Here is a 25965-nt window from a genome sequence, read left to right as displayed (position 1 = left end):
AAATTACGATTAAAGAAGCCGGGGAGGAGTCGTTCACCGTGGCGCATGCGCAGTCCACCGAGTTGTCACATTGTTTTCGTGTAGGACCAAGGGACATTTTTCTGTCCTAACGCTAACAAAGACGTATTGAAAGGTACATACTATAACAACTTTTGTAACACTGTTGATTCCAAAGCTTAGTTTTGGTTGTCGCCGCGTGAAAGCAGCTGTTATCCGCGTACTGAGCCTTGCACAGCTAAATCTGCTAAACTAACATTGACGTTTCACCTGACGAGGGTTAAGGCTGATTTATGGTTCCGCGTTACACCAACGCAGAGCCTCTGCGCGTCGCCGTGTAACTTACGGCGTAGGCCCTGCGTCGATTTAACGCAGGACCATAATTCAGGCTTTATAAACACCTTTCAAAGTGGGGAAAAGGCGCTATTTTGGAACAAATTAGACCTCGATATCTGGTTTCAAATTCGGCATCCTACTATTTCTGCTTAGAAACCCAGCAGGCAGAGATGAATATAAAAGAGGAGACGATAGCCACTTTAAAGCAGTTTGACCTGGGACAGAAGTTGTCGCGTGTGCCGCTGCTGCCCAGAGCGTCGGTGCTGATCCCGCTGTTCGTGCGGGCAGGTGAGCTGCACACGCTCATGACGCTGCGCTCCGCACAGGTAACCTGACAGCACTGCTTGGTTTGAGGATAGTGATGCACCGAAATGAACATTTGTGGCCGAAACCGAAAATAATAAACCCTTGGCCGAATAACATACTGAACATGGTTCTTGGCAGTTTTTCCATTTATTTTGCCAATTTTTTCACCATTGCATATAATAAAATAAATGTGTTTTAGGCATGCTTTTCAAAGAAAACAATCTTTTACAAAATTACAAGGTAGAAATATTTATTGAACATGAACAACTGAACATTTCCCAGCTTTTTGAAATATTCCAACAGACATACCAACAAAGCAAAATAACTTAAAATAAATTGGCAAAATAATTTTTTTGGGCATCTTTGAGCTTACATTAGGCCTATAACTGACTGCCGAAAAATTGTAACATAGGCCTTAAAACAAAAAAAAAATGCATTTAATGCATTAAAGTGCACTGTAAAAAAAAAGTGAAAAAGAAGTGGATAAAAGAAAAAAAAAACAAAATCACTCCCTTTCCAATACAAATCAATATGGGAAAGGGATTGATTTTTCTTTTTCTTTTGTTTTATCCACTTCTTTTGCGTCATCTAAACAAGCCATTATTAATTGTTCGTTTTTTTCCCCACTTAATCCACCGAGCGTGTTTTTTTGGCTATTTTCGGCCGAACAATTTCGGTTACCGAACATTCGGTGCATCACTATTTGAGGTTGAATGTGGCCTCCCCTGATGTAGACTAACCTCTGTGTGTGTGAAGCTGAGGACCAGTGCCGGGGAGGTGTGTTTCCCAGGTGGGAAGAGAGACGCAGAGGACCTGGATGACGTTGACACTGCCCTGAGAGAGGCCAAAGAAGAGATAGGTCTGCAGCCTGACGATGTTCAGGTGCTCTGCACATTGTTCCCAATCATCAATAAGGTAGAGCCTTAGCTATAAACCACGTCAGAGGATCAGCTGCCTTAGGATTTTTCTTTTAATTCTTTTTTTGGCCGTATAATCATTGCTCATATTCATCTCTCAACAGAAAGGTCTGCTGGTGACCCCCGTTGTTGGCTTCATAGAAGAGACCTTTTGTCCCACTCCAAACCCAGCAGAGGTCAGCGCCGTGTTCACAGTCCCGCTGGTATTCTTCACTAAGGAGAAGGACCATTGTGCCTCCACCGGTGCCATTGGAATAATGCACTCATTTGATTTTGTGGACCCTGATACAGGATGTCAGTATCTTATATGGGGACTTACAGCTACGTTTGCGATCCTGGTTGCAGCCCTTGCTCTGAGGACAAAACCTGAGTTTGATGTTGGTTTTGATTCGCAGGATCCATCATCATTTTTCCAACAGATTCTGGATATTAGACGCAGTAAACTATGACATTCCTCTTTACGGTTATACATCTGTGGCACAACAGGATAGCTAAAGTGAAACATAGTATTTTTGACCAGTGTCTAAATACAAATCTGATTTAAAACTTCTTAAACTTTGGAGGACAGTGGGGGAAAAAAAATACACACACAGAAATCGAGACATTAACTTTTTCATTAATTCATTTAATGTAGCAGCGGTAGTACAGATATAAACAGAAGAATATACAAATGTCCAGACAAAGGCAAAGTACATTAATAATAGTTCAGATGTATAACACGCTGGGGTTGACCTTTATCCCTACTGCAGGGTCTTAAGGCTAGATACTAAAGCTCAAGCTACACAAAAACTGATACAACAGAACTGTCGGAAGATGTGGAAAAAAGCGAACTAAGAAAAGTGAGCAAACTGATCACACACAAGATATAGCTCACACTATTGGCAAATAACAGTTAATTATCATGGTTGCCCCTTTTGATCAAGCATTTCACAGCAACATTAATGCTGACAAGCACATCAACACAAGAAAGTTCTCCATAAAACAATCATCAATATCTCGTCCCTTTTACCTCACATGTACAAATCTCATGAGGCAAGAAAAACATTTTCAGTATAACACTAAAACAAGGTGACAATTCACTGGTGAAGCTGCACAAAGTGTCAACAGTAGTCACCAATATCTTGTACTGGATTGAGAAAAATGTTAACACTAAAATATATAAGTATGAGCTATGCTTATGCTTGTGTTGAGGACTCTAAATCCAACTGCTGAAGTGTCCTGATGTTACACGGTCCAAGAGGATAAAAGGACAAGGAGCAATGACACAAAAGGGACACCAGTAAACACAGCAGAGCAACGGTTAAGTTATCAAGGCACACAAAGTTCTGTTGAAAGCATCACAATTGAAATTCAAGATACCCCTGCAGTATATTTCACATTTAAATATACATGGATATTCATTTACATGACTAAAGGACAAAAATGATATTAGGCAAAGATTTCTGTGCTCTCTTCGCCACAAATAAATCAATATCCAACAAGATGATGTTTTTTTTTGTCTTTTCTTTCCCCTCAGGCAGAAGTGGCTATTAAAAAGAGTCAGACTGAGCACACTGGATCAGTCAAAACAAAAGGGCAGGGCATGAATTTAAACCACAATCCAAGACAAAACAAGTTAACAAATGCAAAGAGACACAAGTGACAGCGTAAGCCACCCCACCCATCTTTTTTGCCTCTAAACATACCATCTCGAAAACTGGAATTGGTCCGATGCCAGATGTAGATCAAGCTCTGCGTCCACACCACGAGGTAAAATTTACATTCATGAAACTGAAGTCACAGGTTGGCTCTCTGTGTCGGTATGGCTTTAAGAGGCATAGCTGTTCTGCTCTTCTGCAACGTCATGTGCTCTTAATCTCCCCTAACCAAGAGGAACGGAATGCTTGGAAACGTGTCGACTGCACTCTAACCATATCTACAGTTAATGGATAAGTCAAAGTGCTGTTTGAGATGCATGACATAAAAAAAAAACTTAACAAAAAAAACAACAACAAGAAATCTGATCCATAGACTGCGTTTTACAGTTTGGGTAAACCCAATGTCAGAATGATAGAATTAACTTCTAACATATTTGCTTTATGTTCACTTGCTTATGCTTCTAATTTCAGTCATACACTTGACAACAAACCTGTGTTTCATCTAAATTAAAAACACGGGCAACGATAATTTCTGTGCTATGAGCATAAACCAAAAAGCTTAGTTTTACAAAAATACTCTACACTTTGATACATGGATACAAAATTCTAAAAAAGATAAGTTATTTTAAAATGGATTGCTAACAGATCCAGGACAAAAAAGAGTAGAACTATGAAAATGTAAACCAATGCAGTTATGAGTGATGCTATACTAACATCTGAATTATTCTGAAATAATAATAATAATAAAAAAAATAAAAATGATTTTTGATAACGCCAATGCTGTTGGATATGGAAAGTACAGTGTAATTCTACATCAAAATAGACTGAAGTATCAAATTAGTGGAAATGTTAGGGAGAGATAAACTGATCCATGAAACAAAGTACCTTAACATGCCTTTTATAAATCTTGTAAAACGCACTGAATTGCAATCCATGTGACAGCTGCATAATTTAGTACAAATGAGTAAACATTATGAGGACATTTGCAAGGACGAGTATGAGACAATGGTGACAATCACAACAGGAGCTTTGGTTCGCCTGGGTGCACCCCAGTCTGACCCCACAAGAGCAGCCAGCTCTGCTGACTCAATTTTACTGCAAAACTAACAAGTAATGCCAGTCCCACTGGTAATAGAAATAGCTGTGTTCTAATATCACAGCAGACGCGCCGATCACTCCTGTACATAGCACCATACAAAGAACAGAAACGACGGCCTCTATGTAACGGTTTTCACTAACCAGCGAGCCTATGTTCACAACAAAAGGGAAAAGTACTGTACTCCAACATCATCTGGTGCCAACCTGAACACACTACCAACACTGAGACTAAACTTAACAAGACAAACCATCCCCAGTGATGGACTGAATAGGAATTGATATGAACAGAAAAAAAAAAAAAAAACGACAAAAACTGAAAATCCTTCATTCGAGTATTTTAGATATCTCAGTGTAAAACACAAAGGCCTACTTGCCACTCAAACACTGAAAAACGACAATGCTTTTGTGGGAATGGCTTTTTGGACAGACTCGACTGGACTGCTGAGACTGCACACAAGGAGGGATTCAACAGTGAGCTGACATTCTGTACATAGTCTAGACCTCAAAAGTATTCTGTTGTGATAAAATGTAAAAATGCTTGGTTATGATGCATTTACCGATACAAACTGCTTTGTTTTTTCTCTTTTTTTTCTTCCTAGTATTTTAATTGGACGAGTACAAATTCAGCTAGTTCATTACAGAGCTGTGGACGGATATAAGGAGTAGCAGGTTACATAAAAGAGGATATAAAGTGCTTGAGATAAAATGTTTATAAAAACCACACAACACACCATTTTCACAAGTGGAAACTTTCTATCCACACAAAATAATTGGTAAAGGTTACCAACTTATTTAAATGAAAAAAAAAAAGAAAAAAAAAAAGATGAACAGACTACATAACTGAACGCTATTTAAATTTCTTTTTTTTAGCAAGAAAGATTCTGCATTCCCGGTGATCAGGCCTAATAACAGGAAAACACTGGGAGTTGCCAAAACACAGGCCAAGTCATATTATTTGCTAGAATGAACCTCATTTGGGAGTGTGTAATATCCCTCTCTCTTTTTGCACTTGGGGAAATGTCTTGCACCAGCCAGTTATTTTGATATTTTGTTTTATTGGGCATTTTATTTTTGCGGAATGGAGCTGATAGCACCATTTAACTATCCTCCCTCTGAGAGAGACTTCATGTGCAGACTCCAGCCATACCAGGATATATTCTACAGAACATCCCATTATTCTACAAATAATTCAACATTTAATCATCTGTACTCTTAGAGTAGATTTTACAGAATGTGTTGACATGCGCAAACACAAGGTTTGATTAATTGCAAGAATGTGAGTATTCTCCATGGCAAAAGAAGCTTAAATCGAGTGGTTACAACAAGATTTTCATCCCCGTTTCCATGACAGTTAATCTCTCGTTTCAACTTTCGCTCCAGGTCATAAAATGACAATAACCCAAGTCACAGCCTCCTCTCCTCAAACAGGAAGTGGAAGCTTTCCATTTACACATACACGAAACGAGATTCCGCCTACATGTTATACTTCTGTGCAATCTGGGAGTCACCCTATAGCTGTCCGTTTTATCTACTCAGAGTAGTCTGGTTTTTACAGACTTCTCTGCATCAGGTTCTCCTGTCGCTGACATTCTTTATCCCTTTCTGATTTCTCCACCAAACCTGGTAGGTTTTTTATTTTTTTTAAATCACCACCATCTCTTAGGCTCACATTTTAAAACAACAAAACATTACATTATCAAGACTAATGGATAAAGCAGTTATTACAGGCCTCTCTGATCCTGCAAGAGGGGTAATAACAGGGGTGAGTTCATCAATTCAAGGATGGAGGCTCTAATTAATGATAAATATCTTATAAAAACAGTGTTACATGGGCTTGGGATTGGGGGTTTCCTTTAGTAAAAGGGGATTTCGTTTTTAAATATTTTAGCTTTTCTAAGTCTTGTGACATTGGCACATAAAAAAGGAAAGAAAACAAATACAAACAGAAAAACAAAGCCACCGCCTTTATGTTTGTTGATTTTAGGAAGTGTAACTTTCAGCTACATATCACTTACTCTTTTCATCACCCAAATGGTCCTAACATTACTCACTGCTTCTGCAGGCTTTCCAGTAGGTCCTCGATTTTATCCATGCTTGATGTTGCAGATATATTTGCCTGCAACTGATTCTGTAAGCTGCTCTGTATCTGTGTCTGTAGATTGGTCTGCATTGGAGTCGCTAGACTTGTTTCTATAGATGCCTGTAAATTGGTCTGCAGGGCTGTTTGTGTGTTTGACTGCATCACATTCTCTAGGCTGGTCTGCATTTGTGCCTGAAGGGTGTTTTGCAAGTTGCTGTGCATGGTGGAAGCAGCTTGAGGCATGGGCTGATCCAACAGAGGCTGCATGTGACTGGAGTTCTGCGCCTGGTTCTGGGCTGGCAGGGCGGCTCCAGAAGAATTGAGCAGCTGTGATGAGTCTGGAAAGCAGTGAAAATTGCAATATTTGTTATAATCAATTGTGGCATAAGAGCCACTCAACATGAATTTTTCACATATAGAAAAGTCAGTTTGTAGAGCATAGAAGTCCTTTGAAAAGCTATGGGAAGTAGGGGTGGGCAAAAATATCGATATGGCAATATATCGCGATACTTTTCCAGCCGATTCAATATCGATATTCAAATTTTGAATATCGATTCTTTTATTTAATTTTTTTTAATATATATATTTTTTTATCCCCGATTTTTTTCCCATTATATCACCCAGTGCTCCTACCTAAGTGACAGTCCTGGGCATTGCCACTCTCTACCAACCCTGGGAGGGCCCTGCACTGAGCTCAGGTTTTATTTCACGTTTTATTTCATTTTATAATTTATTTTTTATATAACACAATTGCCTGTCCTTAAAAAATGAAAAATAATGGAGAGGTTTATCTATTTATGGATTTATATCTATACTGACTGATCACTGTGCCTGTCCTTGGTTTTAGTACCCATCTTATTGTGTTTATTATAATTTGCCACATAATTAAAGCAACCTCATACTAAATTTTATGTTAATTTCATATGATGTAAATAATATGAAAAACATATACAAATATGTTGTAACTTTAGCTTGTATAGTTATAATAAAACATTGTTTTGACTCAGTTTGTCCCATGAATTGTCACTATAATCTGATGAACGTGCAACTCGTATTTTAAGATCCATCACTATCATCTGATGTACATATATACAACTTGGATTTTAAGATGTGTAATGCATTTTTAAATGTTTCGGTGAACTATGTAGAATATAATAATCGGGATATCGCATAATCGGGATATCGCAATGTGTATCGTATCGTGGCTCAAGTATCGTGATGCGTATCGTATCGTGAGGTCTTTCCCAATACCCACCCCTAATGGGAAGACTAAAATCTTGAAGAAAAAAATAGAAAGAGAAAGAAAAATAGAGTATGGCACAGCTAAGGAGAAACTTACCATTTTGGATGCCAAATACAAACAGGTTGGTCTGTCCTTGTGGAGCCACACTGCCACCCACTGTTGTCTGAAAAAGCTGCTCCGGGGGCTGCTGGCCAGGGCTGGCCACCACACCTACACCACCCTGGACCACAAAGATGGTTGCAGCAGGGGTTGGAGCCTGGTTGTTCAACTCTTGTGAGCCAATAGTGCTCTGCAAGCTGGAGAGAGATGTCTGTGGTATGAACAGCTTCACAGGTTGACTGCCCGGGACTTGGTTTGAGCTTGGAGTGACCTGCATTGGCTGCTGTTCCTGGAATAAGCTTTGCTGTTGGTTCTCACTGGACGCCGAGTTGCTCCCTGGTGAGCTCTGGTCTTGGAAAGACATGGGCTCTGCCGAGTCTGTCTGGGAGATTCCGACACTAATACTTCCCACGGAAGGAGGACCTTGTGTTTGGGTGCTGAAGAGAATAGCCTGCGGGTTAAGATCCGTGGTACATAGAAGCAATCCGGTTTGTTGTGGCTGTGAGATTTGGTTTTGGGGAACAGAGTTGGCTTGTGAAGGGTTTGAAATGGTTTGGAATAAAGAGCCCTGTTGGCCCAGCGGAAGCTGCTGTGGCTGCTGTTGGTTCTGTTGTGGAGATTGCTGCTGCTCCATCGGGGTGGTCTGATGCTGCATCTGGGAAAGCTGAGCTTGTGGTTGGTTCTGAAACATTGACACTGACTGAGGCTGGCTGGTAGATGTCTCCATGGAGGAGATGAATGCCAGTTGCTGTGGCTGCTGGGGCTGGGGGTTTGAGGGCATATATAGGTTTGACCTTGTGGACTGCTGTTCAGAACTCAGACTACCACTAGTGAGAACAGTCAGTGTATTCTGCAGAAGGGCCGCCTGGACCTGCTGTTGGGAGCCCTGTGTCTCAGCCAGGGGCCTGGGTGACTGGAAGAGTTGCTGTGGGGGAGACGTGTGGGAGGGAGGCTGCGTTGGGAAACTGGTCTGGATGGTGAGGAGCTCCCCAGCTTGCTGCAGGAGGGACACTGGCTGCTGTGCTTGAGTGGAGGAGTGCATCTGGGGCTGGAGCAATTCAGCTTGTAGCTGCTTCTGCAAATTCTCTAACACCTGCTGCTCTTGCAGTTGCTGCTGTTGTAGGGTGCTCAATGCTTGATTCTGCTGCTGTTGCTGTTGTAGTTGATGTTGTTGTAAATTTGTAAGAATTTGATTTTGTTGCTGCTGATCCTGGAGTTGGATGTTGTTAAGGACTTGCTGTTGCTGATTTTGTTGCAGCTGTTGTTGCTGTTGTTGAATATTCTCCATTATTTGCTGTTGCTGCAGTTGCTGTTGGTCCTGTGGCTGTAATATAAGTTGTTGTTGGATCTGTATGTTGCTAAGGACTTGCTGCTGCTGCTGCTGCTGTTGCTGCTGTTGTTGCTGCTGCTGTTGCTGCTGCTGCTGAAGGTTTTCAAGGATTTGTTGTTGTTGATGCTGCAATTGCTGATGTTGAAATTGCTGCTGTATCTGTTGTTGCTGCTGTTGTTGCATTTGAAGCTGTTGCTGCGGTGACAGGGAATCTGTGGTTCCCAACCTAAGGCTGTTCATGTTCTCCTGGACATGCTGCTGAAGGGAGTCTGCGGAGGGCGTGGGGCTATAAAGCACAGAGTTAAGCTGTTGCTGTGCTACAGCTGCCTCCAACACCTGCTGGAGGGTGGTGTTACCTCCAGCCTGGAGTTCCCTTACTGCTCTCTCCAGTTGGGCCACTCCTTCCTGAGGAAAGAGGGCAACTGGTGACTGTTGTTGCTGTTGCTGAGTGGGCGCTGCTATTTGAGGCATGGTTACAACCATAAGCCTTCCACTATTATCCGAACTCTCAGGGGGCAAGCTTTCCTGGGGGTCTCTGAGGAACTGCTGCGGGACTTCTGGTGTTACAGGAGGGATCGTGGTATCTCCCGACACTGGGAATGAAGTTGTGGAGGCCATGTCTTGTTTTTGTATGGTGCTGAGAGACTCTAGGCTAGGGAAGACGGGGGGTGCTTGGGGAAGCTCCACATCCTCAGGCTGTAGGGGCATTGGGCTCTGAAAAGACTCTCCACTTGAATGCGGACTAGAGTTGAGATCCAGGGTCTGCTGCACCGAGATCAGCGGGTCAGGAGAGGGCTAAGAGAAAATACAAATCAAAGCGGTTACTAAATGTCTTTCTGATGCAGCTATATTAATTAGGGCTGTGCGATTAATCGATTTTAAATCTAAATCGGATTTATTAATCAAAATCGATGTTAAAAAAGGAAAATCGGAAAATTGATTTTCCTTTTTTGAAGCTGGCTGCATTACAGACAGAGCTCGTCTAGTCATCTTTGTTTGGTCAAGAAAATTGTAAATGTTGTCACTTTACTTAACTCAAAGAGGATTTACAGTATATTTCAATGCACTTCATTCCCAATAGGGAGATTTGTTTGCTATTTTTCTTTAAAAATAAAGATAAAATATTTGAAACAATTTATTCCATTGTCTTTTGTAGTTTTACCAAAAAAATCGAAATCGAAAATCGGGTTTTCAGAGAAAAAAAAAAAAAAATCGGGATTTTATTTTTGTCCGAAATCGCCCAGCCCTAATTCACCCCAACTGAAAACAATCATCATCATTATCATCATCATCATCTTACTTTGAAGACATCCGCAGGTTGAGGATTGCTAGACACTTCCATGGGTGTGTCCTCTTGCCGTTTGGAAGGCTGGCCAGAGCAGTCAGTTTGCTCAGACGATAAAGATTTGATCTGGCCATCAAATATACAGGTCTTGACCAGCGGCGACCCTTCTGTTTTTATTGTCTGGACATTTGAATTATCAGCTGGGGACAAGAGTGTAAACATAAGACGGTTGCAAGACTGTGACACATTTGAAATGTGTGCATTCAACTTGGTGTCAGGGACAAGCTGACAATCCGTCTGTTGTTTACACACACTTACACACAGGGCCACAGTGAAACCTGTAAACAAGCCCACGTGGGACTCATTTTACAGCCTTCTTTTAGCTCATATAGAGTCAACATTTCAACTGGTGTGAAGGATAAAAGTTCAACAAAGTTTTGCTTCATCCTCAGGCTCCACATGGGTGTTTTAGAAGCAGAGCGTTGGGCGGTGCTAGCTGTTCAGTGCCATGCCTGCCTCGTCTCTGACTTCCTGCCAACTCGATCTGCTGTGTGTACATTGACATTGAGCGGAGTGCACGGTCCCTTTTGGGATGCGTCTAAACCCCTCCACATTGCCTCTGGTGGGACCACACTCATTGACTAGAATGACTGAGATTGACAGCGGCTGGTGCAGCACAGCTGCACCTCCATGCCTGGTGAAACTTGCCTAATAATCAATCTCACCAGAGTTTTACAAAATTACACATTTTCTATTTAAATTACACACTTCAGGTTTAATGTTTTTACGTAAACCTACAGCTTGCTTACCTAAAGTCCTAAAGTTGTAAATAACTGAAACCTGAGCATCATTCCAGTCTTTGTCCAGAAAACACAGACTATTACTTCTGTCAAAAGGACAATCCAAGACCCATTTCAGACAACTGAAAATGATAAACCCACTTATCTCTTGATAGTGCAACTGTTCTTCACAGAATCAAAACATTTAAAATTCCCCAGGCAGTGAACATTCACATTTTAAAGTTATGTTGTGTCACTGATCCAGCCCAGAGTAGTTTAGCCACCCTCCCCAACGTGATCTTCATTTACAACTTTAAACTCATGTTCTGAGTGCGATCCTTCTTGTTAAGAAATGCACCATCAGTAACACTAGAAGCCACCATTACAAAAAACAAACTTGTAAACAATAGTGAAACATTGCCCATGTAAGCAACAGTTCTTGAACATAGCCCCCCTACAAACGACCTGCCAGTAAAGCCTGGGGTTCATCAGCTTGTATCCGACGGAGGAGTTATGGCATGGTTCTTGACTTCACTCCTAGTTGGCGGTGATGTCACTTCAACATTTCTGGCTGCTGTACTTGAACAATCTGGTGCAGTTCAACTATCTGTGACCAAACTGCTGTTGACAAGGGGAATATAAGTATTTGAGAATAAAATTGCTATCTAAACCTTAAGGAAAACAAATAAAAAACAGCCTGGAACATAGCAGTGTTACCAATGTTTGTGTGTTCTCAGGCTAGGAGCTGAATACTCACTCATACATTGATGACGTGTTTCATGGGTAACAGTGTAATTTGAGTCTAAATGTACATTTGCATAGAAACAAAAACCCACACAGGATATTTCACTGCAATGAACAAAAGTGAAATAAGATGATGGAGAAAAAAAATAGTTTCTGTTATGTGTCACTGATTAACTTTATCAATTCAGCAATACTAAAACCTAAAATCTGCTGTGAAACCATGAAAAGTTGGAAATAAAAAAAAGCAAAAGGAGAACAAGCCTGTATCCTTGTCGAAAAGGCACCATGGATATATTGGCTTAGGCCCAGAGGTGAAAGAAAAGAAAATGCATGAACATGGCAATGTATATGTATGACCTTTGTGTACCTGAGTCAGGAGTATAAGTGAAGGGCTGGGCTTCATGTGATCTACCAGCATTGGTCATTACAAAGATTCCCACAGGCACAGGAGAAGTGATGGACTGGCTGTGGAATGGAGGGACTGTCACTATCAAATGGTTCTGCAAAACATCAAAGATTGCATGAAACCACCAGTGAAAAGCAGGAATTACACATGTTGGTCAAAGACAGATGGGAAAATATTCACTTTTATTTACCTGATGGAAAAGGTCCATGTCAATCTTTGCCTCTGCTTGCCAGGAATTATCATCTACAAAGTCAATGGAGAATATTTTTAATTTCTCCCATCCATTAGAAAGATATAGACACACAAATGACAATGATATACAAGGCCAGCAGTGATAACAGTGGCTGTCTGCTTCACCTGCACTGTTCTCCTGAAATATAACTTTAGTTCCTTTGAGGAAGTTCTTCCCGATTATAAAGACCTCCTCGCCTCCCCTCACTGAGCAGCTGTGAAGACTCTTCTTCAGGATCTCCGGTAGTCCAGCTGGCTGGGCTGGAGAAGCAGAATGGTTATCAAAAATTTATTGACATGAAAGGTTTTACAAGACCAAAATTAAGTTCTGTGCTCATCATGCGAAATGCTTTGCTTCATAAAATCTTCATGCCACAAATAATTTAAGAGAAAACATTCCCTATGCTTTTGGCCCAGAAGGCCTTGTGGTTGCCGTTATCTTCCTGGTCTTTTGGTTAATTTAACGTGAACTTGTGCACATTACTCACTGCAGAGGATGGGTGATGAGGCGACTTGTAAAATAAGCACTGATCCATCAGGTTGGGGGATGTTTACTCTGAAGGCCAACCTGGCACGTGTACTCTTTTTCTTGGATCCTGCCACACCTATACGGGCTTCAACATCTGCATTACGCAGCTTCAGAATGCCTACACAGTCTACACTGCAGAAATAACACAAAAGGGGGAAACAATGCTCTTTGTTACTTCTTTAGAATCAAAATTGCAGAAATATTACTTGACCTAAAATGATCAATACAAAATTAAACTTACGCAAGTGTCATGTCATTGCTGGGCTCTAGATGGATCTCTATAACCGTGGTGCCCTCTATGTCGACCTCCTTGCAGGCGGTGGTGTTGCGTCCCGTCACTCTGCACGCCTGGTAGAAACCGTGAGGCTTCACTCTGCCTGCGTCATTTGCGACAAACACCTGCAACACGACTGGTTCACTAACGCCTTCCAACTATGGACAAAAATTAAGAAGAAGACCGTAAAGAGGAATGTCTCTTCACAATAGATATTACACTGTTAGCTGTGAGTTTCCATCCATGTTGTCTACCGAGAACGTTCCTCTGTGTTACCTGCTGACGTTGCATGTGAGGTCCCTCTCCTGCTACACTTCCAATTTTCCAACAGTCTGACACATTTTTAACTCTTTATTAGTTCTCAATTCATAGTGCAACAATACAATTTCCCTCTGGGCATTTACGTATTATTCAATGCAATGTAAATAATATATATATATATTTTTTTTAATGATTTTGATATAGCTTATTTTGTGACAAATTGACTTGAATGTTTTATTTGAGATTTGAACAAATGTTTTGTTATTTGCACAACTGTAAACCTCAGTGGAAAAGTCTGCCTGTTACTGTCTACATTGTATTAATTGCACAGTGTATTTGAATTTGATTGTTATGCAGGAAAGGGATATTTGTTTTATTTTATTCAATAAGCATTTTTATTCTATATATGCAGGCAGTTTATTTTTATTTCATTTGTTTTATACATTTTGATATTGTGCAGACCTCTGTTAATAAAGGAACCTGTGTGACATTTGGCACGAGGCTTTGTATTAAAACTTTTTTTAAGGGTTTGCCTCAGAAAAAAATGAAGCTAACAGAGATGCTATGCTATAATCCTTTGGGGGAAATTATGGCACAGAAAAAATATCAATATAGATATATCGAGAATCGCCATTTAGCTAGAAAATATCGAGATATGACTTTTGGTCCATATCGCCCAGCCCTAATATATGGTTATGTAAATAGATAAACACACACCTCCCATGCATACATGCTCCTAGCAAGTAGGTGACTCACTGTTACACCAAGTTCCTGAAGTAGCTTAGATGAAATGTGGTTGGTGATTGTGGTTTGAATGAGAACTGATGGTGTGTGATATTTGGTTCCTGTTTAGAAAAACTAGTGCCGCTAATGGTCAAACCTTGACAGTGGGGAATCCCTGCTGTGTACGATCTTTAACAGAACCTCTGCTGCCCTCGGTCAGATAGCGGGCTCTGTGCTGGGTCTCAGGCTGAACCAGGATCTTTAGGTCCTTTCCATCACTTCTCTGGGGGAACTGAGCAGACAGTGATCCCCCTTTCACTGCAGTACCTGACTCAATGGAGCTGCAAGGCAGCAAAAATGACAATGACATCAGTACATCTAGAAATCAAATTAGCTCAATACAAAAAAAATGTAAATGCTTCATTTGTATTCCTACAAATAGCCAGACATACTCCAAATTTAAGCGGCAGAATGAGCTTTGGACAAGGGGCTCCTTACCTGCTCTTTTCGGTGCTTAGCTGTGATAGGACAAAATGAGGAGCCTTGGCGCTGTCAGCATCAAACACATCCATGCTGTCTTCTGGAGGAACAGCCTTGGGGCCAGGCCGCTGGCGAGGGGTGCGTTTTCTAGATTTGCGTGGCACCTCTGTGTTGTCGTTGTAGGAGATGGAGCTGATCAAGCTGAAGTTGGATACGGAGTCATCAGCCCACATACTGCTGCTATGCTCCGAGTCTGGACCTGGTGCACCAGACAAGGTAGGCTCCTCTTGGCAAGACATTTGGCTGTCGTCAAATAGGTCCTCAGGTGGCGGAGATATGCTCAGTACTGTCCTTCGTTTTGATGGGGTGCTCTGATGTTGCTGTACACCTAGCCCTGATAACACTCCGGACCCTACGTCGCCTGCCGTGGTATTTGCTCCATTGTTGCCTCCAGCTGGGGCAGATCCAGCAGCCTCCATACCTTGGATCTCTGAAGTTCCAGCTCCATCCCCTCCAGTGGAGTGGAGATGCTGAGCAAATGTGAGATGGTCTGAGGATGAGGTAGAGGGACCACTGGACAGAACTCCCATGGCCACAGAAGAGGCAGGGGGGCTGGAGGTGGAAGAGGTGGCATCTGTAGTAGCATACACAGATAAAGTTAGGACAGATGTTCAGCACAGGGCAGGCTAGCAGTCCCATTCAAGCAGCTGAATTTGTGCATGATTTGTATTGATTATCCCTCTTCCCAACTCTAATTTCAACATACTGTTGTGGGTTATATGCTCTCACTGTGCATGCGAGAGCTGGTCAAGCATTGATCAAATAATCTGAAGTTAAAGCTGAGAAGGGTACTTTAGGTCCCACATTGTTTGAATTCCTAAAAAAAACCTCTCAATTAAAAATCAATGTGACAAGACTGGCATGCTTTGTTTACAAAAACAAAAGCAAGCTACAAATTGTTACATACACATTGCCAGAAAGAAATGACAAAATCTGGTTCAACTTTCTTGTACAGCCAAATTTGCAAGCTGATAATATTGCGCCAAAAATAAATTTGCCAGGATTACATTACAGTTTGTGCAATGTGCATTCATTAGAAAACAGTATTTTGCGCATGCCAATTGGAAGATTTGGTTGGGACTGAGCGTAGCCATGGAGACAGAATAAACAAGCCTCTGACCTATGGAGCAGTGAACTGCAGACCATTTTATATGCAGACACTCCCTGCCTCAGAGGGAACTTCCTGCAATAAAAACGAGACAGCCAATGAGCAACAAGAGAGCTGATCATTCAAGACTCAACTTCTGTCAATCAGTAAATTGGATGAGTTAATATGCTGAAGTAAGGAGTAACTTTTGAAGTTTATCATTTATAGACACTTCAAAGCATGTATATTTGCTTAAAGATCATCTGAAGGACATCACAACAGTCATGCTTTTTGATCAGCACTGCTTAGGGCCAGCTGGGTCAGACAGGACAGTGAAAAAGTAGCGTTACCAAGCGCTCCGTCCAACTTGACTGCCGACTAGTTAATTTGCTCTTTAGATGAAACTCTAGAAAAAGGAGGATCTCTCACAGTTATAGCCGTTGTTGGCTACCCTTAACCATGATCTAAGATCAGACCAGATTTAATTTGGTTTGATAGATGATGTTTAAAAACATAGTCAAATGACTGCTAGGGGCAACTTCACGATTTCATCGAGGGAACCATCATAGTTACTGAAAATGTCAGCTGCTTAGAAACATGGCAATCAATTATTGACGTGGCTCAAAAGAAAGCCTATTATAAGTGTATATTATTGTACCAAGTTTACTTAAAAAAAGAAAGAAAAAATTAGCTTTAGTTATTTCTTTAGCAATTAAGATATTCAAAAAGGTATTCCCAACTAAACTGACACCATCAGAAAGATGCTGCCATTCAAAAAGTGCATAATTCATTTTTGAAATGAAGGAGTTACACATACAAAACATATATTTAAAGATGTCTGAGATGACAGCTTAAGCCAAAGGACAGTATGTGCATCAGTAGCTGATCACACTGCATCTCTCAAGCATAATCAATCCAATAAAAGATTTGTAGCTGCCTAAAAAGCCAAATGCGATAAAATATTAAGCACAAGCATCAAAAGGTGCAGCTGAAAAAGGAGGATATCTTAGCATGCGGTTAATGATAACTTTTCTGTGTTATCAAATGATAAGCATTTCTTGGAGCTGTTATTCACAAAAAAAAATAAATAAGTAAATCTAATAGTAACTTAGGAGTATCGATTGTAGTAAGCTACATCTAAGTTAAAGGCTTGAGTTGAGGTTTCTTATAAAAGCACTGATTTTTAAATTAAGTTTTTCAAGCCTTTATCTGTGAGAAGTTACAGGTACTTTGCGTAGTTCCCCTTTACGTGAATATTAAAACTAAAACACAGAGAGTCAAGGTGAGCACTGCCTCTTCCCTAACTCTATACATTATTTAATTGTGGCCCTCTGCAAAAATGACGATATCGGTTGAAGTCACAAGTGGACTTTAACCAGATCGATTGATGAAATGAAACCAAATGAAACCACTGAAAGCAGAACAAAAAACCCCCCAAAACTTTCTTTCATGCTGTAAAACAATGATGGCCAAACACATGCCTGCAACAAAAATACTATTAATGGCCACAAGGGACAGACTCCAAATCATCTCTGGGACGATAAAACGTCCATACTGAAAAAAAAAAAAAATGTTCTCAAGAAATATTAAGTTTATGATTTTTCATTACAGCGTTATCAAAATAAATTCACCTATGATACATTTTCAGTTTGTCATTCGGCCATCCTAGCTCCACCCTTCTGTTTAATAACATGACCACATGGTAATCTAGTGGCTTCAAAACAAAGGATGACATCATGGTTTTTCCTTCCACCTCCTGTAAAAGGTCTATGGTAGTTTACATTTAAGTAAACTACCAGTGACAGTCAAATAGACTCACTGACAGGCCGTCATGATGCACTAAAATATTTTCTATAATACTACACAATGATCAGGACGGGAGAAACGAACCCAAAAAGACACTCTCAAAATATAATCAAGAACAAATGTAAAAAATGGGCCTATTATAAACTTATTTAGTACCAATGTAGCCTTGCCAAACAAGAAGGCATGTACTGCATCTTCCTTAGATATCATAACCATGTATCATCATGCCGGCAGGATCAAAATGAAAAGTCTATCCTGGTTTATAAAATCCTGCCAAGTTAAAAATATTGCCTAAGAAAATCATGAAAGGGTGAAGTTGCCCCCAGACACTCATACAAGGCCATATTTGTTTCTTTGCCCCGGCTGACTTGGGGAATGGTTTGTTGTAGGGAAACTGATCCCAGATCATGGTTTTCATATGCTCAGCAGGTAGCTCACCTGAAGCCACGGCTGCAGAGGGGGGAGGTCCCGCCTCTCCCCCACTCTTTTGGCTCATGGTGGGCGGGTCTGTTTGGCTGGACGACGGCTGGAGCTGGAGCTCTTTGGGGAGGAGGTCATATACCGACTCTGCCATAAAGAGTGATCAGGAGAAGATGCATTAGTTTCTGAAAAAGGAAATAAATCACATTTTTTATTACCTGACCACACAAAAGAAAATAAATATGAAGCATCAACCAAGACTTCAGATGGAAATATTGTGATGGTGCTCTGCAGGCCTCCTATAAGCTTGTTTAGTTATAGCTACCACCATTTATTTTATAGCCGTTTTCAGATTTTCAAAAGATAATACACTGACACCTGGCTCTGCTGTCAGTCAATCAAAACTTTTGCAACAATAAAACACCTAAGCAAATAACATACTACCATACTGACAAAGGCAGCGTTTATCAACCTAAAATGTAAGCTCCTGCTAGGTTGCTGTGTCGACGGTCACTTCCACTAACGCAATCATGTTGGCAATATCACAATAGTGTCATTCAGAATCATTGTTTCCTTCTTCTCTTTTTCAAACATGAGTGGAAGTAATACTAGAAAATTAATTCTGCAGTTGACACACATACCACTCAGGCTGCCTTATGATGAACTAAATTAGCCTCCCATTAGAGTTTGGTCTAATAAATCCCTAAGATATATAACAGTGTTTGATGGTAACATGATTCAAAGATATCACAAACACTGCATCAACACAGGAATAAACCACATTTGATGGCAGATATACACTTAAGTAGGTGGTGTGGTTGCTAAGAAACTGGCACTTAACAACACCCTGACATGGATATTTCAGCTGCGCTCTGGCAGCACAAGGCCTCCGTAGTAGTCATCCGACACTTGGCATCAGCAAAACGACGACGCTTACGGGACACATGATCTTTAAACTCGTACGATGTCAGTGATGCGGTTGAGAAGGCAACAACACATCCAAGTTCAAATAAAGCTATGTGGTACTTCATTCAAACAGTCACACTCACACACAGAACTAAAGCTTTAGAACTAAAGCCATGTTATATTGCATTTTCAGAGAAAACTTATCTTGGTAACGGTTCTAGTAAAATCCATTACAACAGAGAGCCAAAGAAATAAGTAACTTCCATAAAACATTAAACAGATTTACTAATATTTCTTTCACACCAAATATAATCATAGTGATAATTAATCTTACAACAAACAGTAGACTTTGTTATGTGTTTCTTCTAAAATGAATGACCCGCCCCTCCAAAAAAAAATAAACAGAAACTATTGAAGTTAGCTACTAGCTTATGTAATGTGGTCCTGCAATAAATACCAGAGTGTTCTTGATGCTCACTATACCTCCCCATCTTTATCTGGGGTTAACAAAGTGTCTTTGTTGATGAAGACTTGCAGACGGACTGGCCACCCGACATGACCTCAGTCTTAACTAAGACCCGGCCTTTTCACACAAGAGTTGCTTGTATGACGCAAGTCTAGTGGGTGTATGAACATAACCTAGGAACAATTTTTCTGCTACAATGGCAGTCAAATGAACAAATGTTCATCCAGTCAGACTCGCACACGTGCAACAGCACAAACATGGCATAATCCTGCCAAACAAGAGCGAGACATCACGTAATAAATAACAGATATGACTGTTCTTCCTGTGACCGAGGATGGGAGGATGAGCCCAGACTTATAAGTCAGCTTATAATTTCAGTTATTGTTAAAGGGGTATTCATCAGGACAAATGCTATTTATTTTTAGAAAGGTTTAGTCAAATCTTTGTTCAACAGAAACAGAAAAATGGGAAAAATGCAAAATGTAAAAACTCTGATTACTTATAGATTATACATGGAATCATGAATGCATGATCAATGAATGTATATGCGATGGAAAAACAATGCCACGTGTTTTTTAAGTTGCTGTCATAGCATGTTCAATTTTGGGTAATTACAGGGGTCATCATGGTGAACACACAATATTGTGACCCCTGTTACCATGACCCTGTCTTTATGCAGATGCCCTCCAGGCCACTTTTCAAGAGCTTGTTTTCATGCATACTGAACAAGCCTGTGTCTCAGTCCACTACAACACAGGAGTTTTTTTAAACATATTCCAATATTACTTAAAAAAAAAAGAAAAAAGAAGCCCCAACAATAACTGATGTCCATAACTCAATAAACTGAACACATAGCTAAATTGTAAAGTTGTATCACTGGTTTACTCAACTAAAACTAAAACCAGATCCCTGTGGTCTCTGGGCCCTCCAGGGGCACTGCATTCTGTAACAGAAAGCATCATGTCATCCACAAATGCAGGTTAGAGCACCATCATACAAAAGAGGATGCTTTATGTGAACATGATACAGAAACATGGCTGTCCCCTCCAAGTTGAAACCTATTTAAAATGTGCGGAGTCAAAGGGGAACACCGTCCTGTTCAGTCATGTGTACGCTGCTGCTGCAGCAGGATATTTTTTTCTTTTTTTTTTAAATAAGCCACCTGGCTTATTAGTGCTTGTTTAAAAGCCTGTATCTGAAAGCACATGGTGCATCACGAACAAAGGTACCACACAGGGAAGGGAAGAACAGAATCGACATTTGACAACTTGGCTGTTGGTCTCCTCCAAGAGGAGCTAGAGGAGGTTGCTGGGGAGAGCAAGGTTTAGGAGTCTCTGTTCAGGGTACACCCCTGAAACCCAAACATGAATGGATAGATACAACGTTGAATCCATTGAAAGTTTGCAGAGAGATGGAGCACAATTGTAAGAACCTACCTAATTTTGGTACGTATAACGTTCTTTGAAAACTGCAAGATAAGGCACTGACTGTCACACTTGAAGTGCCCTTCAAGTGTCCCTACCTCATCCAAAAACATGATTGTTGAGAAAGAGCCAGAGAAATAACTTTTTAAATGACTTGGATTTCACACAGATCCACTTCTTTCAAATTTGTTGCCCATTGTTTTTGGCACTTTACGTATACTGAACTTTAACATAATTTCTATTCACTAATATCAAAACCCTTAATACATGCATCTCTAAAGCTCTTAATCTTTAACATTTTTGTAGTACACAAAACTAACTTAATTTGGCTTTTCCCTTTTAGGGGTCACCACAGCCAATCATCATGTTGTGAATATTGATTTGGTTGTTATATGTTGTTATATGCCCTTCCTGAGTCAACTTTTCTATTTATCCAAGATTGGCAAAGACACTTTGAAAACTCTGCTTGATGCCCTTTAGCAACTGAGGCAATGGGGGGAATGAGGGGTTCAATGTTCTGCCAAGGGCAACAAGCACGTGACCACATAACCTAATAGAAGAAGCCTTATTGTGCAAGGTCAATTCTTATCCCAGCAGAAGCACTCTTTAAAGTAACTTAAATGAAACCTAAAGCTGTGAAAATGAAGGAAAATAATTAAAAAAAAGGACTTAGAGTAATAAAAAGAAGAGAAAGAAAGTAAGTTGCACAACACTTGTCATCCAGGCGGAGGTCTGACTTTAACCTACATTGAGAACAATTACATTACCTCATTGGATAGTTATGCACAGCTCACATTGCACATGCCTAAGAGGTTCTGCCAAGCGACAAGGGCACGAGTCCATTTCTATTCTTTGCAGCTGGCCTGTGGCTACAATTGGTGATGAATAGATATTTCATAAGGACTACATTTTAGTTGCAAATTAAGAAAATATGCAGCCCAAGAATTCATCTGGGTGCCAAACAATAGCTGCTTTAGTAACACTTTTGGACATGAAATATGCTCAAGCCTGAGTACAGACAAAAGTGCCATTCACTGAAAACCACAAAGAACCATTTTTGGCACATAAAATTGAAATTATTTAAATAAATGGCTGAACTCTATATACTTGTAGTCCATTGGCATATGTCTGCTCAACAAACAAGTTAAAATTTTCAAACAACAATTTCTAGGGTTTACAGATATATCGTCTAAAAAGAAAATAACTGACCAAAATCCTTTGTTGATGCTGGAAGAGAAGAGACAGAACTGGTTTGAAATAACAGACGGGGAGCAGCCGCAACTCAAATAACCACTTATTACAACTAAGGTACACAGAAAACCATCTCTGGAGATATGTCAAACCTTGAAGCAGATGAGCTACAGCAGCAGGAAAACCATACCAAGTGTCACTCACATCAGAATAGAACATAAAACTGAGGCCTCAATTCCCACAAACTGTATAGCGACAACCAAAGACCCTTGTGCCAACTCGACATGTGTTAGTGTCGTTGTTTTTACTAAGTGAGGAGCATCCAATGCCAGCACTCTGCAATAAATATGAAGTGTTCAAAAATAACACCAGAGGAATTTTAAAAGGCCCCTAAAAGAAAAAAAGCTACAGAAATGATTTTTCTTTCAGTACCACAACACCTAATGTATGCATGCTTACAGAGTTTGTATTTTGACTGTATCAATACTTTAGCTATCCAAAAGAATGCTGCAATACCAACTCTTATAATCTCTATTGCAATTTTTTCCCAAACAAGATGTAAAAATCAGACAACACACGTGATAAAGTAAAATCTCGTGCCATCTACTTCTACTGTAAGTGTGTCGAGTGTGTGTAAAATAGAAGCAATAAGCATTAAATCCATAAATGCGCTGGACAAATCATTCCACTGAAGAGCATCGCTGAGATGCCATACAGCCTCAAGCTTGCTCTCTCTCTCTCCTTTGAATCCATGCCCTGCTAACAGCAGCTTAGCTGTGAGCTGTGCAAGTGAAATCAAATTCTCAGCTATGTTTTCATACGTAAGCACAGTTAAAACCAAAACAGTCATTAGTGTGTTCTTGATCAGATGATGCATTTGTGAAATCAGCCACTGCTGGCGTAGGCGTAATTTTAGTGTCTACTGCTAGTACAAGGAGTACAAGGCGTTATGTATCGATATTCCAATTAGTTATATGCTGAGTTTTCAATAATATGAAACTTATGTGGACCATTTGTGTCTTGTTGCAAAGCTTAAGAGCTTTGATTTTGTAATTATATTACAAGATTCAAAGCAAAGTAAAATTCCACATAAAAGGTTGATATCAATTTAAAAATGAGTACTAACACAAATCTCTATCTGCAGAAAAAGAATGAGCATTCATTTATAACTAGGTTCCCACCCTTTCCATTTAAGAACATATTTCCATGGCATCTTGTCTGAGAACATTTTGACTCATTAACTGGGGAAGTTGGGAATTGAACATGCAACCTTCTGACTGAAAGCTGACCAGTCTACTTCCTGTGCTACAGCCACCTCCAAACTACATTTGGTTTAGTTTTACAATCATATTTTGTTCCAATTTCATCAGGGTTGTCTAAAGCTTTCTACCATTTTGTGCAATTTCAACTAAACGGCTACAGTATTGTAATGTATCTGTTTTAGTATAAGGGCAAACGCTGACAACCTGACGGTTGCAAACACTGCTGCTCTAAAAAAAGATAAATATATTCCACTGCGAGCTGAGGATTGTTCCTGCATAGATGACAGACTGATCATAAAAGTAGCAGTGTTAAAGTCCTTAATTTAATTCACACATCAGAGTGCTTCGTTGACAGTGCACTTAAATAATCTGCCTAAAACATGACTTAGATTTTGGTGCAACATAAACCTCTGGAGATGAATAAAAAATGCCAACAATTGATGTGATATCAAATATGTGAATGAGGACATGGTCGTAAAGTTTGAAGAAAACAAGCAAGAAAAGGTTGCTGAAGTGGACAAGCTTGATTTTTTTCCTCCTCATGTCAAATCAGGATCAACAACCCCTACTTTTCATAAAATGTAGGTTCTGAAAAAGATTGATTCACATAACAAGTCTAGCTCAAATGTGCAAATGAGATGATAGCTTTCAGATACAGAACCTTTTGCACGTGACTCTGATGCATTAGTTTTACAGAGAAAAACATTGGATCTAGACACAGATTTCTGCTAAATGCATGCACCTACAACAACCTACAGTCGTACTGCTCCTGGATCGTGCAGCAACGCCCTCCTAATAATAACACAAGTGTCAGCTGACACACTTGCACTTCCATTAGAGACAGAATGCATTTAGCACTGGTAGGCCCTTGTCTTTTTTCACTTAAGTCTTGGTGCCAATAGCTGCATACTTTCAGTGAAACCAGAGGATACAAAAAGGAGAAAAACTGACTCGACACTGGGACTGTCACCATGCAAACGCAATTAACCACTTTCCCTCCTTGCCACACACACACACACACACACACACACACACACACACACACACACACACACACACACACACACACACACACACACACACACACACACACACACACACACACACACACACACACACACCCCTCTGCAGAATCCTGTCCTTTCAGCTCTTAAGCCTATGAACAATGTGTCGACCTCACGTAGCTGCTAGCACACCTATGTGTCCATCACAACCCTGACCCCGTCACGCAGACATCCCCTGGCCTGATACGGAGAACAGAACAGCGGGTTTAATTCACGCTGTTTCCCGTTAGAGAGCAGCAGTTTAGCCGGCTAGGAGCAGAGACGCAGCTAACCCCTGCTAACTAGCAGCTTAACAGAAACATCCACCACATTATCTCCTCAACATGTTACACAAACAGCACAGATGGACTGGTGACTTGTCAGCAGCCTTCCTGTGGTCAAGTCTTACCTTTAGAGTATAGAGATTTGGGGGAATTGAGGTCGATATCCGAGCTAAGGAGGGATATAAAATCAGAGGGCATCGCAGCGCTTCATCGAGGGAGGAGGAGGAGCGGACTCTCTTCAGCAGAAACCCAGGCGGCTGCTCTTAGCTAATAAATACTGCGTTTTACGAGCAAAAATGCTTTAATATACATAGTAAAATATCGAAACAATCTCAAGGCAACAAAAGCAAACTTTCAATAGCAGGAATATCTAGCACGTTTTACGTTAGTGTGTGTCTTTGCAGGGAAGACACGTTTCGTGCTACGTTGAGGCGACACACACAGACACTGCTAAGACACACACAAATACACACATGACTGCCGCTCTTCCTCTGCTTCTGTTTTTATGGCAGCTGCCACCTAGAGGCCACAGTCATTACTGCCATCTAGCGGTAGAAAGTGGACACGCTTTCAGTTTCCAGTACAGTACCCTACCATTAAAAAAAATATATTCTTCTCAAAAATTCAACATTGATGAAAGTTTGAATATTTAAATGTTTTTTATTATAATGGTGTTGGTACTGTTATTGCGAATAATGTAAAGTCTACAGTGGATGTGTAAATTATATCTTGAATGCAAATGTATGTATTGTATTGTATTTGTATATTTTTAATAGGACCCTGTAGGAGTTTGGGAACAAAAGAGCAGAGAAACGCTTTTTGTGGACGAAGAAAAAACTTGTGTTGTTTAATCCAGTCTCTCGTTACTAACTGACCGTTACCAACGGTAACAGAACACCAACAGAAAACACATCATCATCATTAATAACGGCTAGATTCTTGTGAATTCTAACCTAAACAGTTAAACAGTTAAACAGTTAAACAGTGTCCTGCTCGTGAGTGGCCACTACAACCCCAGGAAAAGTAGCTGTCAAACGATGATGGCCAATGGGGATCCAATAAAGGAAATTAAAAACAATAAATGAGCTGGATAGATGAATTAAGGCAGCACGGTGGCTTAGTGGTTAGCACTGTTGCCTCAGAGCAAGAAGGTTCCTGGTTCGATTCCCTGGCCAGGTCTTTCTTTCTTTTCTGTGTTGAGTTTGCATGTTCTCCCCGTGCTTGTGTGGGTTCCACTCCAGCTTCCTCCCACAGTCCAAAA

General features: G+C 40.5%; 2 protein-coding genes across 4 annotated transcripts; one reads left to right on the top strand and one right to left on the bottom strand.

Moving 5' to 3' along the window:
• Window positions 1–85: 85 nt before the first annotated feature.
• On the top strand, window positions 86–3030 carry nudt7 (nudix (nucleoside diphosphate linked moiety X)-type motif 7). Its single transcript, XM_061722053.1, has 4 exons — window positions 86–133; window positions 487–659; window positions 1396–1554; window positions 1661–3030. Exons 2-4 carry the CDS (start codon window positions 504–506, stop codon window positions 2003–2005), a joined length of 660 nt encoding a protein of 219 aa, XP_061578037.1. The 5' UTR covers window positions 86–133; window positions 487–503; the 3' UTR covers window positions 2006–3030.
• On the bottom strand, window positions 2167–25135 carry nfat5a (nuclear factor of activated T cells 5a). 3 transcript variants are annotated; one of them, XM_061722050.1, is made up of 12 exons: window positions 24830–25135; window positions 18147–18313; window positions 14774–15389; window positions 14433–14616; window positions 13259–13449; window positions 12977–13149; window positions 12615–12749; window positions 12448–12500; window positions 12219–12351; window positions 10344–10528; window positions 7711–9838; window positions 2167–6709 (listed from the first exon to the last, which is right to left on the bottom strand). In XM_061722050.1, the coding sequence occupies exons 2-12, from the start codon at window positions 18280–18282 to the stop codon at window positions 6339–6341; spliced, it is 4305 nt and encodes a 1434-aa protein (XP_061578034.1). In that variant the 5' UTR covers window positions 18283–18313; window positions 24830–25135; the 3' UTR covers window positions 2167–6338. The 3 variants fall into 3 exon arrangements, with proteins under 3 accessions (XP_061578034.1, XP_061578033.1, XP_061578035.1); XM_061722049.1 differs by having other exon boundaries at window positions 18147–18275; XM_061722051.1 differs by lacking the exon at window positions 24830–25135 and adding an exon at window positions 15936–15998 and having other exon boundaries at window positions 18147–18265.
• Between the last annotated feature and the right edge of the window lie 830 nt (window positions 25136–25965).

This window comes from Cololabis saira, chromosome 5 (assembly GCF_033807715.1).
Source record: "Cololabis saira isolate AMF1-May2022 chromosome 5, fColSai1.1, whole genome shotgun sequence".
NCBI classification, from domain to species: Eukaryota; Metazoa; Chordata; class Actinopteri; order Beloniformes; family Belonidae; genus Cololabis; species Cololabis saira.
The sequence above is the reverse complement of the archived record's forward strand: the minus strand, read 5'-3'. Positions and strand labels throughout refer to the sequence as shown.

What these genes read in the sequence shown, in the direction of transcription:
- nudt7 (XM_061722053.1), top strand. Translation starts at nt 504, where the DNA reads ATGAATATAAAAGAGGAGACGATAGCCACTTTAAAGCAGTTTGACCTG. An exon ending in TGACGCTGCGCTCCGCACAG is followed by an intron (nt 660 to 1,395) that starts GTAACCTGACAG and finishes GTGTGTGTGAAG; the next exon opens with CTGAGGACCAGTGCCGGGGA. An exon ending in TGTTCCCAATCATCAATAAG is followed by an intron (nt 1,555 to 1,660) that starts GTAGAGCCTTAG and finishes ATCTCTCAACAG; the next exon opens with AAAGGTCTGCTGGTGACCCC.
- nfat5a (XM_061722049.1), bottom strand. Translation starts at nt 24,902, where the DNA reads ATGCCCTCTGATTTTATATCCCTCCTTAGCTCGGATATCGACCTCAAT. An exon ending in ATTTCAGGAGAACAGTGCAG is followed by an intron (nt 12,501 to 12,614) that starts GTGAAGCAGACA and finishes TTGACTTTGTAG; the next exon opens with ATGATAATTCCTGGCAAGCA. An exon ending in AACCTGCGGATGTCTTCAAA is followed by an intron (nt 9,839 to 10,343) that starts GTAAGATGATGA and finishes ATTTTCTCTTAG; the next exon opens with CCCTCTCCTGACCCGCTGAT.